Source organism: Leptodactylus fuscus, chromosome 1, assembly GCF_031893055.1.
Source record: "Leptodactylus fuscus isolate aLepFus1 chromosome 1, aLepFus1.hap2, whole genome shotgun sequence".
Lineage (NCBI taxonomy): Eukaryota > Metazoa > Chordata > Amphibia > Anura > Leptodactylidae > Leptodactylus > Leptodactylus fuscus.
In genome coordinates this window covers 65584140-65602476 of record NC_134265.1, presented here as the reverse complement: position 1 = coordinate 65602476, position 18337 = coordinate 65584140, and the positions used below count along the sequence as shown (strand labels likewise).

The 18337-nt window shown below is 39.2% G+C and overlaps 1 protein-coding gene across 5 annotated transcripts in view; it reads left to right on the top strand.

Moving 5' to 3' along the window:
- Positions 1-18337, top strand: part of MCTP1 (multiple C2 and transmembrane domain containing 1) — a 625729-nt gene that overhangs the window by 365028 nt on the left and 242364 nt on the right. For all 5 annotated transcript variants that reach the window (XM_075271852.1, XM_075271845.1, XM_075271861.1 and 2 more), the window contains one exon: positions 8489-8591. In XM_075271852.1, coding sequence (XP_075127953.1) covers positions 8489-8591 — 103 coding nt within the window. The remainder of the gene's footprint in view (positions 1-8488; positions 8592-18337) is intronic.

The following is an 18337-nucleotide window of genomic DNA, read 5'->3' as shown; positions in this document are numbered from 1 at the left end:
TCAATCTATTGCTACACTTAAATGGGTTTTCCCATAGCACTGCTTCAGCAGTTTCTTCTCAATTCCTTTATCCCCTCCTTCCCCTGTCTTGTTAAACGGGACACTGAAGTATCACAATACTTATGCAGGACAGATAATATACAGATGCTTGTAGAGAATGGACTCAGTGTTATCTGTGTGTTAACATAGAGAGATAACAGACTAGGCTTTATCAGCAAAACTGCAATTAGCAGAACTGATTGTTCTGCCTGCAGAGCAGTAAGTGACATCACTTGGCCTACAGGTCCGTGTTTATGGTAATGCTGTGTAAACAATAGGAGGAATAAGTTCACATAGCAAGAAAACAAAGCAGCATTTCTAAAGCAATATATTTAGAAAAAGTTTCAATTTACATAAGACACCTCTATATAGATAGGATTGTTGAGATGGGACGACCCCATTAATAGCTCAAGTGAAAGTTGCAGGTTTTAGTACTTTTTAAAATATAGATTTGACAGGGAAATTTTAAATAATTTTAACATGATAACTTGGTTAAAAAATTGATCATTTTCTGGTCACGCATATTCCCTTTAAAGAGCATAGTTAACATATCACTTTTTGATACACATATCTGGACCTGTCCAGTCAAGGCAACAGGCAAGAAAGAGCACATCTATATATTTATTATGTCATACCTTACATTAAATTTAATGTATATTGACTACCTCCATAGATGTTTTATAGAAAAGTAAACTAAGAGCTGTCTTTGCAGTCCAAATTGTTATAGATAGTATATTTTATATGTGTTAGCAGCTTCAGTGTTCACTTCAGTACACATTATAGCAAGCTCATTTTGTATAATTGTTAATAATACGGTTCAGATATAGAGCCCATAATTCATAACATTGATATATCGTAGCATGACAACACAGAACGTACAGCATGTCAAGTAAGAACTTAATCACATTTACATCATAACCTGGCATTTTCTATACCTTATTTGTCTTCTGTGAATTCTGAGAATGTTAAAGATATGTATTAAGCTGTATCTTAAGTGTGTGACAGCATTATGACAAAAGACAATGTATTAATTGCAGTCCTGATGTCTAGTTGCTCAGATGATAAGGTCAGGTAACATGCATGATGAACAACCTGGTAATGTGGCATTGATGTTCTCTTCATCTATAAAAGGTCAACTCTTTGTAGCATGTGTAAATTTATACAGATATTCATACAAAAGCTGAATAACATGCTCATAGAAAAATGTTAGGAAGTAACTATTACATTCAGTTTATTAGCGTAATATAATGTGCTAAAAAAATTGGGTCAGGCCTACAGCACAAATAAATATACATATCAATATAGATTGTAGTAATGTATTAGAACAGGGATAGGGAACGTACGGCTCTCCAGCTGTTGCAAAACTATAACTCCCAGCATGCATACTGGCTCTGCTCTTCTTGGAACTCCCATGGAAGTGAATGGAGCATGCTGGGAGTTGTAGTTTCACAGCAGCTGGAGAGCCGAATGTTCCCTATCCCTGTATTAGAAGGTTGTCCAGCCTATTTTTAAACTGAAGGCTTAGAATATTGTAAAATAATATTAATATTCAGTGATCCTCTGCCACTTCCTTTACAAAGCTTTCTGGTCTTCCACTGGCTATGGTCAGCTGTCCTATGTAATTGAATGGAGTGGCAGCAGACACACAAGAGTGCCACATCATTCAAACAGGGGGACACAGGACTCATGTTTTCATGATCAGTTGGGATCTCTATGTTGGGGTCCACCAATGACTAGACACTTATTTCCTATGCTGTGTATTGGGCATTACTTTTTTTTTTGACGATTTTTCTATTACCACTGTAATCTGAGGTCATGTATTTCCTAGATTTTCATTTAAAAACATATTTGGTTTAGAGTTTCTTCTTCATTTTTTCTTGTTAATGATAAACTCTATAATTGGATATAATATGATCATTTTGAAAGGATGTAGAAATTTATGGAGCTTGGGAACTATGTTTGTATGTTTAAAGGGTATGGGGGCACTCGTCCACATTAGGGAGAGTGTTCGCCTACATAGGCAGTACGGAGACTTACAAGTCATTCCTGCTCCGCTAGGGATTATGGGTAAAAAATATGCAAATCTAATCTCCTGGATGGAATTAGGAGAACAGAGTGCACTCTGTACACCACCCTATAGAGGGCGGCATCCTTAACATCATGAACGACTCAGTTATAAAGTCTTTTAATCATAATGTGGATTTAATTCCCTAATTCCATCCAGGATATTTTTTACCTGTATGTTTAAAGGCATTTTCAGGTTTAATATCTATGTTTGTTATGGAATTGCTAGAACCGCAATTCCCCAGTAACTGTTTGAACCCTGGGACGGGACACAAGAGACAGCGAGCCCTAAGCTGAAGCCCCCAACTTTCCTTTCCTATTGCCAGGCCCTATTCTACGTAATAGGCGGCAACCATGAAGACAGTCCTTTCCTGTATAAGTGAGACACAAAACGCAGACAAGACGGACAACAAAAAGAGAGGTCAGCTAGCCAAGGGTCAGTAACAGTCGAGCGATGCAGTGCCAAATCAGAGTGCAAAGAATAGTCAGTGAGGAAAGCCAAAGGTCAAGGATAAGAAAGCAAGCAAAATAGTGACAGTATGGAGCGAGTATGCACAAGACAATAGCAAATAAAGGTGTGAATGAGAGCTAAGGTTAAATAGGGAGGAAGAACCCGCCCATGGAGTTGACAGGAAGGCAGCTGTCAATCACAGTGCAAGGCCAGATTAAAAATTAGAGGAGCAGAGACAAACAAGGGCAGAAGACGGGTGTGGTGCAAATACAATCACAGCAGTAGAGCCGTGTTCACACAGTGCAACCAAAAACTTTAATCCATGAACCAAACTGCACATGCCTCCTGCGCCGCATCACGCGAGCAGAGGGTGGTGCAGAGACCCGAACAGGCAGAGATGTTACAATGTTTTTAAATGGTCACTAATTTAGTCTCATTTAATAGAGTATGTGATTCTGGAGTAAAATATAATGTACTTTGTTTAAAAATATTGCTGTTTTCTGCTTTAAAAACTTCTCAAAAATTCCTGCCACTAAGTGTCCGCCTCCTTCTAAAGTTACTGATCATTTCCTGTTACTAGGAAAGGTCAGTCTGTATAAACCAACAAGTTAAAGATGGAACACGGGAAGTGGAGGGGGGCAGGTGTCTGTTCTTAGCTTCCACATGTTTATACACAGATTTGCTGTTCTTGGCACCCTGCCAGTACAATGCTCATAGAGGAGTCCGCTTCTTCTCTGAGCTGACAGTGAGTGTAAGGGGAATCTGTCTACTTCTGACTAGCTGCTTGTGTTAATAGTCGTGGGATGTTAGACATAGACAGCAAGTAGCTTTCCTGATTGTGCTCAGATCTTTTTTTTCTTTTTAGTTGTATCACAACCTGGATTCAGAATCCAGTGTCCCTGCAGTATTATATTCACTTGGATTATTCTCAGGTATTTGTTTGCTGTATTAAAGCTACTTCTGGGCAAGTTATATTTAAATAAACCAGTAGTAGTAATGGATGGGGTGGGGGCCAGACTGTTCTGTATTATACACTCCCTGCTAACCTCAAAGAAAAAATGCAAAATGTACTGCAGTCATAATGAGGCTATTAGTAGCAGAGAAACTGATAGGGCACCAAATATAAAGGGTTATATGGGCAGAGAACAGTTTGCCCGGCAAGACCTTGCAGATAGCTCATCTTTTAATAACTCTAATTATAAAACAACTTCTCATAAATGAATAGTGCATGTGAATGGAAGACATTTTGCTATATATTCTATTAAAGTTACCTGTTTAATATTCCACTTATTAATCTGCTCTTCTCCTCCTTATCTTTACTCAGGTTGGGTTTTACATAAGATTCTGTCTCCATATTCATATGCAGAACTCTATGGCGAGGGGATGAGGGAGGAGGAGGCTGTTAATTGACTTATTACCTTATTCTGAGCAGTGGTTGACTTTTATCTTAAAGCATAGCATTGTTAAAAGAGCTCCCTGACCCACAGCCTAGCAAGGTATAGCAGCTGCAGTTATTTGTATGGCTTTGCCACCAGCTCTTCCCCTCTCCATAGACTGATATGTCAAAAGTAACTTAGCTTGATAAATGGACAAGGAAACATGTTTCTTAGATAAAGTTTCATATATACACTGGTACTATTCATTTATGAACAGTTGATGAATAATTAGAGGTTTGCTTTAAATGTATTAAAAAGAAATGTCTGTCTTCATGAGAATTAAGTCACTCAGCAAGATATAAAGCTGTACTCTTTATATTTAGCTCTGAAACGGTGACAACTCGATAACAAATCTTGTAAGCTGTAGTCAGCTGCTTAGCTTTTCTACCTGATGCTGATGCTTTGTGCCAGATAATAGTAAGGATTATTTGTTATACATATGTTCAGTGGAGCCGAAGGATCACAGCAGTCACTGGTTCATTGTTATTTAGAGACAAAGATATATGTATCCTTTCTATGCTGCTGTTGCTGAGTTTTGCAGCCCGGACTGTTGGCCCGCACACTGATGCTTGTAATACACGGTCATGTGCGTGGGCCGACAGAAATGAAGAGGTCAGTTTGCTATCCGGGAACATCACACATAGCACACTGACCTAGCCCACAGTTTTGGGCAAGGGGCTTTAAAGAAAAGAGGACCATTCCAGGAGACTCATGGTGTTGTAATATTTGGAAACATTGGAGTGAAAAATATCTTTAAATCATTAGTATTGAATGGGGGCACCAGAACTTTCTGTTAGAAGGGTAGTAATATCAAGCAGCTCCTGAGAAGGGCTTATTTTTTATTGTTTATGGGGCATGACTGTGCTCACACGGTGGAAAATGGTGTCCAGTGTTTAAACTTCTGCGTGGCTAGCCACGACGGGATGCCGATGCAGTACATCAGCATTCTATTGTAGCATCCCTCTCCTGATTAGGCCCGAATGAATGGGCCTAAACAAGAGCGTGTCTGGAACCGTGGACGCCGTGGCTGAATCAGCCGCGGAATCTGCGGCAAGATAGGGCATCTCGCTTCTATTTTTTCCCGCTACTAACTAGCGGAATGCAGATGAATTTTGAGGTGGACTACACGAATCCACCTGCAAAAAACTATGCGTGAACTAGCCCTTAGTTTCTATGTATAGTGCATATGTGAAGAATTTCAATGCAAAGGCTTCGTCTCTTTTGTATGTGTATATATATATATATATATATATATATATATATATATATGGGCATAAAGGCAAATATGACTGTTGACATGACTAAGAGAAAATGTGATCTCAGTATAATGTAGACTATTATCTCACGAAGCAGGGGGGCACTCCTATCACTACACTGCCCCATATTGCATCAGTACAGGACAGTATTTCATAGGCAAGCAGATAACTATAACGCTCAGCCTCTGACTCCCGCATACTGCTCAGGCTCTTAAATCCGGCACACACGGATCAAGTTTGATGACTTAGACTTGGTTATGTAACCAGGCCGATGATAAATCTGCTGCATCTTTAGGATTTCTAGTGTTAGTGCCACCTATTGGTTGGTTTTGCAGAATTATGATGCTGGTTCACATTATGCAGTGCCCTTTCTGGTAAGCACATCCTATTCTCAGTAAGCCACACTCCTTGTCAGACGATGCAAAAGAAACTGTCTAAATCAATATATATGGTTCAAGGCATGTATGCCAGTCTCTCATATTTTGATTAGGAAATCTCCCCTATTATTATTATTATTGTCAACACAAAATGCACCTTGAGATTAGCACTTTTTGGAGTCTGATAGCTTCAAGCATATTGCTTTTTCATAATCCTGTTCTTGCAGGAACAGCAGTAGAGACTTACTCCTTCGGTGCCAAAGAAAGCGGAGCCATGCTTTGCAATACAGCAGAGTCACGAGCCGACTGCAGGGAGCGAGTTAACTGTAGGTTTAATGATTTTGGAGGCAAATGACATTTTGTAAACAAAATAAATGAGTGTAGACTTAGCGACTACACAGATTTCCAATTTAATATTAGATTTTGCTTTATTCATGGTCGCCCCCCGCAGACACCATTTTATAAAACTGTTTCATTTTAGCAGCTCTTCTTCCACCACAAATCAAAGGGTTCAAGCCTTCTGCAAACAGAGATGTATAATCGATTGCACATCCCAACGTGCTCCGCAAATTGCATCAGTAACATATTGAACAACTGACAAAATACAATTGCAGAGTGTCTTAGATATTATCTTAATGGAGCCAAGTTGCAGATTTCAATAACTTTCATATCCCTCGCCCTGAACGTAACGACAGCTCTCATGCCGCGTAGCTACTAATGTCAAATTGTGTGCAGCAGGCTAGCAGTTTATCGAGGCCATGAGGGCATGATTTAGTTGTGTGATTTGGCGTTAATATGGTGGTACCACAGCAATGCACCCCTACAGATGTACAAAGCAATGCTGCACTTTACTTTTAAATTACCCATCGAGGAGTCAATAAACACAGCAGGATCTGCTTCTTTTCTACCAATCAAACAGATGGCAAACTGCACAGAGAGGAAAAAGAAGTTGCTATTATTGTCAAAACCTAGTATTTCAAACTACCCAAAAAAGATTTAACTAAAGACAGCACACTTCAATCTTCCCTTTTAATAATTGATGTTTCGGCTCCAGCAGTTTTTGAGAAAATTGCCGTATTTTGAAACAACCAAAGACCCTGGACACTTTGCCCCAAAAGAGCAAATTATATATGTGTTCCCTGAAATGTCTACACATTGCTTTTTATGGGAATACGACAGCCATGCTTGAATGCTTTCTAAGTAATGGTGCATGTAGTATAAGGAACTCCTTAGAAACGTAAAGAAAAGGCATACCGTACAGAATCACACCGGATGAAAGAGATTCCTGCGGTGCGAAACGCTGCAAAGGGGATACAATTGTGTTACAATATCGGTTAATATTTCGTAAACATACAGGAAGATGCTTCTTTTTATGGTTTGTCTTGCTGATGAGCATATGGATGTGCCATCACCTAAAGGATGTCTCTTGAATTTTTTATTCTACTGCAGATATAACAAAACTTTGGTCACTTGGTGGCAATATTCATGTATTATTTGTGAGCTATGTGGCTACTCCATGTGAGGAAACTAGAAATTTAGTAGCTTCACTTATTATATCAAGGCTTTAAGAGGACCTGTTACTTTTAACATGTGGTCTCATCAGGCGGTATGCTATACAGCAGTCGAGCAGATCTGTATACTGTATAGTTTTATTGGAAAAGATTTTATAATATATTGCACCTGATTTATCATTCCAGTTTTCTGGCATACAAGGCATAAATAAAGTAACAATTTTTTGGATTGGATTTTGCTCAAATATTTAAGACCACACCACTATCATGGACAGGGAAGTGTTATATAACATTTATTGCAGTTTACACCAATCGCATAGGGCCACCTACTGCACTCAAACTACAGGTTATACTGAATACTTTGCCATAAAACAATATATGTGGAAGACAAGACGCATCTGGCCCGATGTGACCTGTTTATTTGCACTTGAAAAAGGGCCCAGTTTGGCCCGAAACGCATCGTGCGGTTTTGGTTTTATAGCCTAATAAAGAGTCTTCTTTGAGAATTTTGATTTGTGCTCTACCTCCTTCGCCAGCGAGCGCAGATCTTCTGTTATGGACCTCCGGTCCTTGCTGTGCATCCACAAAACAATAAATGATCATCCTCTGTGACAGGTTGTCAATAAATGGGACTGTATGTTCATTGTATTACTTTCACTTATGTCAATGGATCCACAGCATTCTGTTATGAAACAGATCAAAATGGACCGGAGATGCTTTAACCATAGGGTGCAATTGGTGTGGGCCTCCGATTTGGGTTCTAAGGCTCTACCATCTTGACTTGTCTGATAGCTAAATTCCATTTTGTTTTCCAAATATTATTTTTAATATATAAGAATTACCTAGGTTCTCTTCGCCCCGTGTCCATCCATAATGAATTGTGTTAAATTGTATGATTAAATATGATACCAATTTAATACAATCACGTGCCATCCTTCCACCAAAGTCTCATGCCATATATCATTTATCACACTGAGCTTTTTGATGCTTTATTTTTCAAAGTCTATTCAATTTTTATATTACTTGAAAAGTTAGTCATCTGGTGACACACATTTGTGAACATGTATAGCCAAGAACAGATTAAGAAGGACACATCTATATGTTTTTACGAGATTGATGATGTGAGTTTTGAGTTTATTTCCTCTAGAAATCCATTTATTGTCATTTTATTTGCCGAACATTCTCTATATGTTTGATCTATCCATATACTAGCCAGGCATACAGTAGTATTGCAGAAATTGGAATAGTAAGATATTCTCCTGCTCTTACATATCAGACCTTTCTGTTACATTGTGACATGGTGAATTGGATATGCCTCGTATGTCACTAATTGCTTTTCTTTTGTTCTCTGCAGGTAAAAGTGACCCATTTTGTGTAGTGGAGTTGAACAATGACCGTCTGATGACACACACCGTTTACAAAAACCTAAATCCAGAGTGGAAAAAAGTGTTTACCTTGTAAGTTTTGTTTTATAATTTTACATGACAGCACTTAAAGGTTTTTTACCATTTTAAACAGGGATTGCATATCATAGCAATAGACCACGACTGCATGTTAGATGGGAATATTATATCCAGGTGCCTAACTGAGAATGAAGGGGCCACAGCCCTGGTAAAGTACAGGAGCCCCCTGCAAAGCGATGTGCAGGGAAATAACAGCACAGCTCCAGCCAGGTGAATAGTGGCAGCTGCAGTTCCCTGGCCAGCCTGCTAGATGGTAAGGAGGAGGAGAAGTGCTAAGATCTGTAAAGGTTCCACAGTCATAAAGTGATGGCATAGCCATATGGCATGAATTTATAAGTAGGGAGTAGCTTTTCAAGCACAATAAATATCTTTAGACAAAATTTAAAATAACTGTAATTGTTTAACTTTACTGTAATATATATAATGTAAGTAAAGGAAAAACACATATGAAAATTAAGGTTATCTCAAACAAACTAGAAAAATGTATTACTACTATTGTATGGGCTTGTTTATGGTTTGGGTAAACCTGCAAGGGGTGCCACAATACTCTGGTGCAAAAATGGCTGCTTGTCATCATTCAACTCTATCTGAATACAGTGGTGAAGCAGGAAACTGTCAGCTTCCTGCTTCACCACTTAGGCAGCTGCTAGTGATGTCTCTGGCTTGGTGCAAACCTGCTGCATGGTGATGGAGACGAGGAGGAGAGCTGCAGAGAGCTCTGTGGGAAGGTATCTTGGTACGCATTATTTTTTATTTATATGGCACAACTATATTGTGGGGCCACTAGAAGACATAACTAGGTGTCTGTGGGAGTCTGGGGAGCATTAGTAGCTGTCTGGGGCTGGTGGGAACAAAATTAGGTTTCAGAGGAGCTACTGGGGATTATTATTAATTGTCTAGGGGCCACTGGTGGGCATTATTAAGTATCCAGGGGACTTTCGAGTATTATTAAGTGTCTGAAGGCCACTGGATATCATGACTAAGTGTCTTAGGGGCCGCTGTGTGGAGGACACTAAGGAAACGTTATACTGTGTTGGACCACTGGGGAGCTTTAAACCGTCTGTTGGGCCCTTCTGAAGCATGATACTGTGTGGGGGTCAGTAAGCGAGCATAGTTATGGTAATATGTACTTGGCAAGTATAAAATGGCATTCACACAATGCAGTTGTGATGCAGTAAAAGGTATATAAAAAAAACTGCACTGAAAAAAATGCAAGCATTTATGATGTGGTTTTTAGCAAGGTTTTCTAATTTTGCAAATGAAAAAAATATTTAATGTTTCAGCTATAAGTTCACAAATTTCAAATTACACATCAAAACAAACACTTTGTCTTTTGAAAAAAAAAAAATATTTGGTAGGAGCACCTGGAGTATTTTTCTTTTTCCAGAGGTGCCCCAACCCTAAAATAACAGCTACATACAGAGCTCGGTGGACCCCATTAACTATAATAGGGTTTGTCCAGTGTCTGTTGTTTTAAAACTGAAGGTGCAGATGAAAATGCCTTCGGTGTTGATTTCAAGCAGATCCGGCACAAATATGAACATACCCTAATATGTCTTGTCTGTGATGTAGGTAAGGTAAGTATTGCAAAGAAAAAATCCCTACAGAATTGGCATGAGTCAGTCTGTTATTAGGCTTGGTGGTCAGAGTTAAACTGCATGACTTATCACTAGATAGATAGATAGATAGATAGATAGATAGATAGATAGATAGCAGGATGGAAAATTTTACAATTCATCAACATTTCCTAATAAAATATGTCGTACATAAAACTTGGTTAAAAATTAGGTCATTTTCTGGTGACACATTCAATTAACTTTATGGCTATGTAAGGAATTCGGAGCTCTCGATCAGGAGCGCACACAACTTAGACTATTATAAAGTCATATAAGGAAGTCAATCAATACACAATGCTGGACCAAATAGTGGCGTGGTGTTCAAACATGGCCTATCACTTTATCCAATTTGTACATTTTCTTTACAAACAGCAGTCAGAAAGGGGTACAGTCATGGCCAACAGTTTTGAGAATGATACAAATATTAATTTTTACAAAGTCTACTACTTCAGTTTTTCTAATTGCGATTTGCATATACTCTAGAATGTTATAAAGAGTGATCGGCTTAACAGCAATTACTTGCAAAGTCAATATTTGCCTAAAAATGAACTTTAACCCCAAAACACATTTCAACATCATTGCAGCCCTGCCTTAAAAGGACCAGCTAACATGGTTTCAGTGATTGCTCCATTAACACAGGTGTGGGTGTTGATGAGGACAGGGCTGGAGATCAATCTGTCATGATTAAGTAAGAATGACACCACTGGACACTTTAAAAGGAGGCTGGTGCTTGGCATCATTGTTTCTCTTCTGTTAACCATGGTTATCTCTAAAGAAACACGTGCAGTCATCATTGCACTGCACAAAAATGGCCTAACAGGGAAGAGTATCGCAGCTAGAAAGATTGCACCTCATTCAACAATCTATCGTATCATCAAGAACTTCAAGGAGAGAGGTTCCATTGTTGGCAAAAAGGCTCCAGGGCACCCAAGAAAGACCAGTAAGCGCCAGGACCGTCTCTTAAAAGTGTTTCAGCTGCGGGATCGGGCTACCAGCAGTGCAGAGCTTGCTCAGGAATGGCAGCAGGCAGGTGTGAGTGCATCTGCACGCACTGTGAGGCGGAGACTCTTGGAGCAAGGCCTGGTCTCAAGGAGGGCAGCAAAGAAGCCACTTCTCTCCAGAAAAAACATCAGGGATAGACTGATATTCTGCAAAAGGTACAGGGAGTGGACTGCTGAGGACTGGGGTAAAGTCATTTTCTCTGATGAATCCCCTTTTCGATTGTTTGGGACATCTGGAAAACAGCTTATTCAGAGAAGACGAGGTGAGCGCTACCACCCATCTTGTCTCATGCCAACTGTAAAGCATCCTGAAACCATTCATGTGTGGGGTTGTTTCTCAGCCAAGGGAATCGGCTCTCTCACAGTCTTGCCTAAAAACACAGCCATGAATAAAGAATGGTACCAGAATGTCCTCCAAGATCAACTTCTCCCAACCGTCCAAGAGCAGTTTGGTGATCAACAATGCCTTTTCCAGCATGATGGAGCACCTTGCCATAAAGCAAAGGTGATAACTAAATGGCTCAGGGAACAAAACATAGAGATTGTGGGTCCATGGCCTGGAAACTCCCCAGATCTTAATCCCATTGAGAACTTGTGGTCAATCATCAAGAGACGGGTGGACAAACAAAAACCTATAAATTCTGACAAAATGCAAGCATTGATTGTGCAAGAATGGACTTCTATCAGTCAGGATTTGGTCCAGAAGTTGATTGAGAGCATGCCAGGGAGAATTGCAGAGGTCCTGAAGAAGAAGGCTCAACACTGCAAATATTGACTTGCTGCATTAACTCATTCTAACTGTCAATATAAGCTTTTGTTACTCATAATATGATTGAAATTATATTTCTGTATGTGATAAAAACATCTGACAAACACACATAAAAGCAGAGGGCAGCAGATCATGTGAAAATATAAGATTTGTGTCATTCTCAAAACTTTTGGCCATGACTGTATATGGTGTAAACAGATATAAAAGTGATACATGGAGGTACAGTCCTATGAAAAAGTTTGGGCACCCCTATTAATCTTAATCATTTTTAGTTCTAAATATTTTGGTATTTGCAGCAGCCATTTCAGTTTGATATATCTAATAACTGATGGACACAGTAATATTTCAGGATTGAAATGAGGTTTATTGTACTAACAGAAAATGTGCAATATGCATTAAACCAAAATTTGACCGGTGCAAAAGTATGGGCACCTCAACAGAAAAGTGACATTAATATTTAGTAGATCCTCCTTTTGCAAAGATAACAGCCTCTAGTCGCTTTCCTGTAGCTTTTAATCAGTTCCTGGATCCTGGATAAAGGTATTTTGGACAAACAATTCAAGTTCAGTTAAGTTAGATGGTCGCCGAGCATGGACAGCCCGCTTCAAATCATCCCACAGATGTTCAATGATATTCAGGTCTGGGGACTGGGATGGCCATTCCAGAACATTGTAATTGTTCCTCTGCATGAATGCCTGAGTTGATTTGGAGCAGTGTTTTGGATCATTGTCTTGCTGAAATATCCATCCCCGGCGTAACTTCAACTTCGTCACTGATTCTTGAACATTATTCTCAAGAATCTGCTGATACTGAGTGGAATCCATGCGACCCTCAACTTTAACAAGATTCCCGGTGCCGGCATTGGCCACACAGCCCCAAAGCATGATGGAACCTCCACCAAATTTTACAGTGGGTAGCAAGTGTTTTTCTTGGAATGCTGTTTCTTTTTGGACGCCATGCATAACGCCTTTTTTTATAACCAAACAACTCAATCTTTGTTTCCAAAATTAAGCTGGCTTGTCCAAATGTTCTTTTGCATACCTCAGGTGACTCTATTTGTGGCGTACGTGCAGAAACGGCTTCTTTCTCATCACTCTCCCATACAGCTTCTCCTTGTGCAAAGTGCGCTGTATAGTTGACCGATGCACAGTGACACCATCTGCAGCAAGATGATGCTGCAGCTCTTTGGAGGTGGTCTGTGGATTGTCCTTGACTGTTCTCACCATTCTTCTTCTCTGCCTTTCTGATATTTTTCTTGGCCTGCCACTTCTGGGCTTAACAAGAACTGTCCCTGTGGTCTTCCATTTCCTTACTATGTTCCTCACAGTGGAAACTGACAGGTTAAATCTCTGAGACAACGTTTTGTATCCTTCCCCTGAACAACTATGTTGAACAATCTTTGTTTTCAGATCATTTGAGAGCGGGCTGTCCATGTTCGGCGACCATCAAACTTAACTGAACTTGAATTGTTTTGTAGAAAGAAATGGTCCAAAATACCTTCATCCAGGATCCAGGAACTGATTAAAAGCTACAGGAAGCGACTAGAGGCTGTTATCTTTGCAAAAGGAGGATCTACTAAATATTAATGTCACTTTTCTGTTGAGGTGCCCATATTTTTGCACCGGTCAAATTTTGGTTTAATGCATATTGAGCATTTTCTGTTAGTACAATAAACCTCATTTCAATCCTGAAATATTACTGTGTCCGTCAGTTATTAGATATATCAAACTGAAATGGCTGTTGCAAACACCAAAATATTTAGAACTAAAAATGATTAAGATTAATAGGGGTGCCCAAACTTTTTCATAGGACTGTATATACTGGTTGTTCATGCTTCCAGTCAACATCTGTAAAATATACAGTGGTCTACAGTAGAAGGCATCTACCCTCCTATTGTCCTTGTCAATCTGCATTCTTTATCTAGAACAGTATATTATATTATCTTGAGTGTGATTAGTTTCTTCATATTGTATAAACTCCCCGACGAATAGCTGAAAGAAGCCACATCCAGATTCCTCTAGTCATAAGAAATCAGCCACATGTTTTACTTTCCATCAATTCATCAAGAGGAATGAATAGTTTTGTGGGTTTATGTAAACATTATTATATTGGTTTGAGGTGATGTACAATGTATCAGCAATATGTTTCTACTTTATGCTACTCTTATTCACATTTTTATGATGAAATGGTATATGGTTTGATCATAGTTAGATCCTATAGCTATAGGAGTTATATGGGTAGAATGTGCAGCCAAGGCTTGTAGGCCACCGAGCCATGCAGGACATTAGGTAGGTAGCGCTAAGATTTGATGACTTATTATTATACTTATTGACAAAGAATTATAACTTATACAGATGTAGTGTGTAGTCTTACCACAAGAAGGCACTGATCTATTGAATGAATCTCAGAGGCTATTTTTGGGTAGTGTACCTCTTGGTGAGATATCAATGACTTACTAGAAATGTCTCTATGATGCGCCTAGACATTTTACCCAGTCAACAGACTTTGAGAGGGAGCACAATCTGACCTAGCCATTGGGAGAAGTGGTTACGTGAGTGCACGCACATGACGAACAAGATCCAAATGGACCTCCAAGCTCCAATGATCTGGGGACCTTACATATGACAGCCGGTCACCCCTAGTAGTCATACACAGGAAATTAACAACTCAGCCATGCATGAAGGAAATCCTGCCATCACGTGTTACCTTTCATAGCAGGGATTCCAAGTGGCATTTTTTAGCCGGAGAATGTTTGCCCACACACAATAAGAGTGTCCGCAGAATGTCTCACCAGATTGTAGCACTTTTTTTGGCCAGCTAAGGTGCCAGATTTATTGCCAATTGCATATTTATGAGACTAGCTGGGGTGCCCCAGATCTGCCCCATGTTACTGTATGAGACTCTATATCCTGTTTATCTTTTACTGTATGTACTATACATGAGTCTACAAAGTTCATGTTCTCCTAACTACACTCCAGCATGAGGTCACATGGGCAATATACGTGTGTCACCTGTGCCTCCATTGACCCATTCATTTTCTTCAGTGAGCCAGGCCAGAATAATAATACATGCTTGTGGATATGGGCCATAGTGATGAATGGATCAGTGTGCAAGCCAGGAAACACACAGCTAGCACACTAACAATGCATATGTTTAGCTGTACTTTTTGTCATTTTCATTTTTTATTTTTTTTTTCATTTTTAATTGCTATTTTAGTACTTGTAAATCATAACCTAATTCTGCAGAATGTTATGGTCTCAGGTTACAATATTTTCAAGTTAATATGGTCATCATGTAACTAAAAGCACAATATAACACAATATGAATAAATAAAAGGGAGTCTGTCATTGTGGACACCTACCCTACTCCTTCATCTTCTTCAATCCACTGGCTGGATAGGTAAAAAGACGCTGATTCCAGATATGAAATTTGTATCCGACTGACGTTCTGACAAGTCCTACATTTACTAGTGGCGTACAGCAGTTCATGTTTTTCAAAGATGTGAAAACTTCCATTGAGTGTCCTTATACCAACCTACTGTCGATGGGAAGACAAAGTTTTATTGCTTGATATTAAAACACACTCAGCAGTTGACAGATCGGATCATGAGGACTTTTACTATTTATACAGTAAATGACAAACTCTTTGCGGAAAGTATTCGACGTTCCAGGCTTAATAGTGAAATTAAGTACATTCTTGCTTTCAAAAGCCACCTGTGGATTTGGCTATCTTCTGCTTTTATAACCAGCCATTTCCAGGGGGAAAAGTACACCAAGAAAAAAAAAAAGACAATAGCTCTAAACTCTGCTTTCTCTTTTTTTAGCAAAGGCGCCCTAATGATGAACTTGAAACAAACAAAGAAAAAATCCGTTTCTACTGTTACTCCTACTGAACTGTGTCACCTAAGGCACAGCTTTCAAAAGCATCTTGTCTGGGTTCTGAATGGAAGAAATCTTTCAGAAAATAAGACTCATTGTGGTCTTTTATGTGTGTTCAGGAGATGGCCGCAAATTAGGCCGTCTGAAACCCAGAGCTGGTGCAATTCACCGTGCCTGTCTAGCATTGACTCGCTATTTAAAGAGCACGTACAATGCAAATAATAAAGATTAAAAGGCATAACAGTAATTGTGATGCAAGCTTCAATGATCTGTCTTTATGATAATGCCATTGAACAAGTACCCAAATTAGACATAGGCATGTGGTGACCCTTCAGATTCATGTGGGTTGTGGAATAAAACCTTCTACTATAACACATCAATTTTTCTATACAACCCACCACACACAATCATCTCCTATTTTTAATTAGTTTAGTAACTCTTCTTGCCACACCTGCCATCACCAGTAACGCCCCTTTTTCTCAATCAAGTCACTTATATCACTGTTGGTTAGCTATATCGCCTGTGTTGTGCTCTACAACATTCTAAAAGGGAATTTGTTATTTAAAAATTATTGTGAGCCTGGTAGGGGTGTCTTAGACCCACATTGTTGAGTTGATGGTCTACATTTTCTCTAATAACATCTCTATATGTAAAAAAAACAGCAACACATTTGTAGACAGAAGCAGCTGTGGTCAAAAGTCAAAGCTTGACTTTGATTGGGCTACTGCAGAACCACCATGGATATTAACTTTGTGCAGTGCAGGACTGACAGTTTTCACTGATCATAGCGCCCTTAAAGGGGCTCTATCAGCAAAATCATGCTGCTAGAGCCCCACATATGCGTGAATAGCCTTTAAAAAGGCTATTCAGGCACCGCTAAAGTTATTCAATAAACAGTATAGTCACAGCCCCGCAATGTTAAAAACATAAATGCTTTGATTGCTTACTTGTCTGATGCAGTGAGACCAGAGAAGAATCGTAGAGATGCACGAAGGACCTTCCGGTAAGGTGAAGAGGTAATGGCAGTAAATGGATATCCAACACTCTGAAACTTCTTTATATAAAAGATATAAACTTTATTTCGGAGACATGCTCCCTTTAAAATCAGCATATATACAGGACATGCATGGATGCAGACGGGATGGTGGAACGCTGATTTTAAAAGGAGCATGTCTCCGAAATAAAGTTTATATCTTTTATATAAAGAAGTTTAAGAGTGCTGGATATCCATTTACTGCCATTACCGCTAAAGTTATATTAAACTACCCCCCAGTTTTAAAATAAAACCCTAAAAAAGAATATGATCCCGTCTAACTCGCGAACTGACATTGGTAAAAAATGGCACGGGCGCATGTGCAGTAGCAGTAGTAGAAGCAGCATGCTACTGCGCATTTTTTAACAATGTCAGTTAGCTAGTTAGATGGGACCTGAGGACATCGCTGGAAGAGGAGGCGTGACTGAAGAAGACGGCGGACCCTGAATGAAGTTGATCATATTCTTTTTTAGGGTTTTATTTTAAAACGGGGGAGGGGGGGTAGTTTAATATAACTTTAGCGGTGCCTGAATAGCCTTTTTAAAGGCTATTCACGCATATGTGGGGCTATATCAGCATGATTTTGCTGATAGAGCCCCTTTAAACTTGCATTCAGTTCTGTAGTGATTTGGGTTGGGCATAGTTTTGTGAAGTTTTGGCCGTTATTTGACAATGTATCCTTCTATCCCTCAAAGTAAGTGCAGCCCAAAAATCAGTCTCATTGTATATACCCATATTTGTTATACAGCATAAGCTGTTGCCCAATTGTAAAGTGGCAATGTCATGCCCATTTGTGGTTATGAGAAGAGAAGTAGAATATGTCTATGTGAATTGCAAATGAACAAATAATTAAATGCACGAAAATATAATTTCATTCATTTTCTGCCTAGCGAGTCTTGATTTGTGGGCCTATATAACACTGCTAGTAATCTAGTTCTATGTCGCTTAGCTATGGAGTGTGATCAGCATCATGCAGACCAGTCATCCATGTGATAAGCAAAACAATTATTCACTTTTAGCAGACTATGTAAGTGAATTACTATTACCACATCACTCAGTAATGAAGGCAAGCAGAAGGTTTTGCCTATCATGGCTAATTTACATTAGAGTTTATTAAATTATTACTTATACTAGTTATGTTATAAGGTCATTGTGGCTGTAAAGTTAATTGATTTCTTATTTAGTTTACATCCGTCTAGCGCTTAGAGGGAGCCGTTCTCTCACTGCAGAGAACTACTGGACATATTTTCTAGTTCATATCATGGAAAGACTTATTGTCTGGTAATACTAAGACTGCTAAAGGAGCAATGTGGCACATGAAACACATAAGAAAAGAGTGAGCTGTTATAGCTGAGCTAAAGAAGGTATGGTCAGATGTATATCTTAGAGAGGCTTGTAAGCTATATATCAAAGGTGAGGAATGAGAGGTCTGGCTGGTCCAGA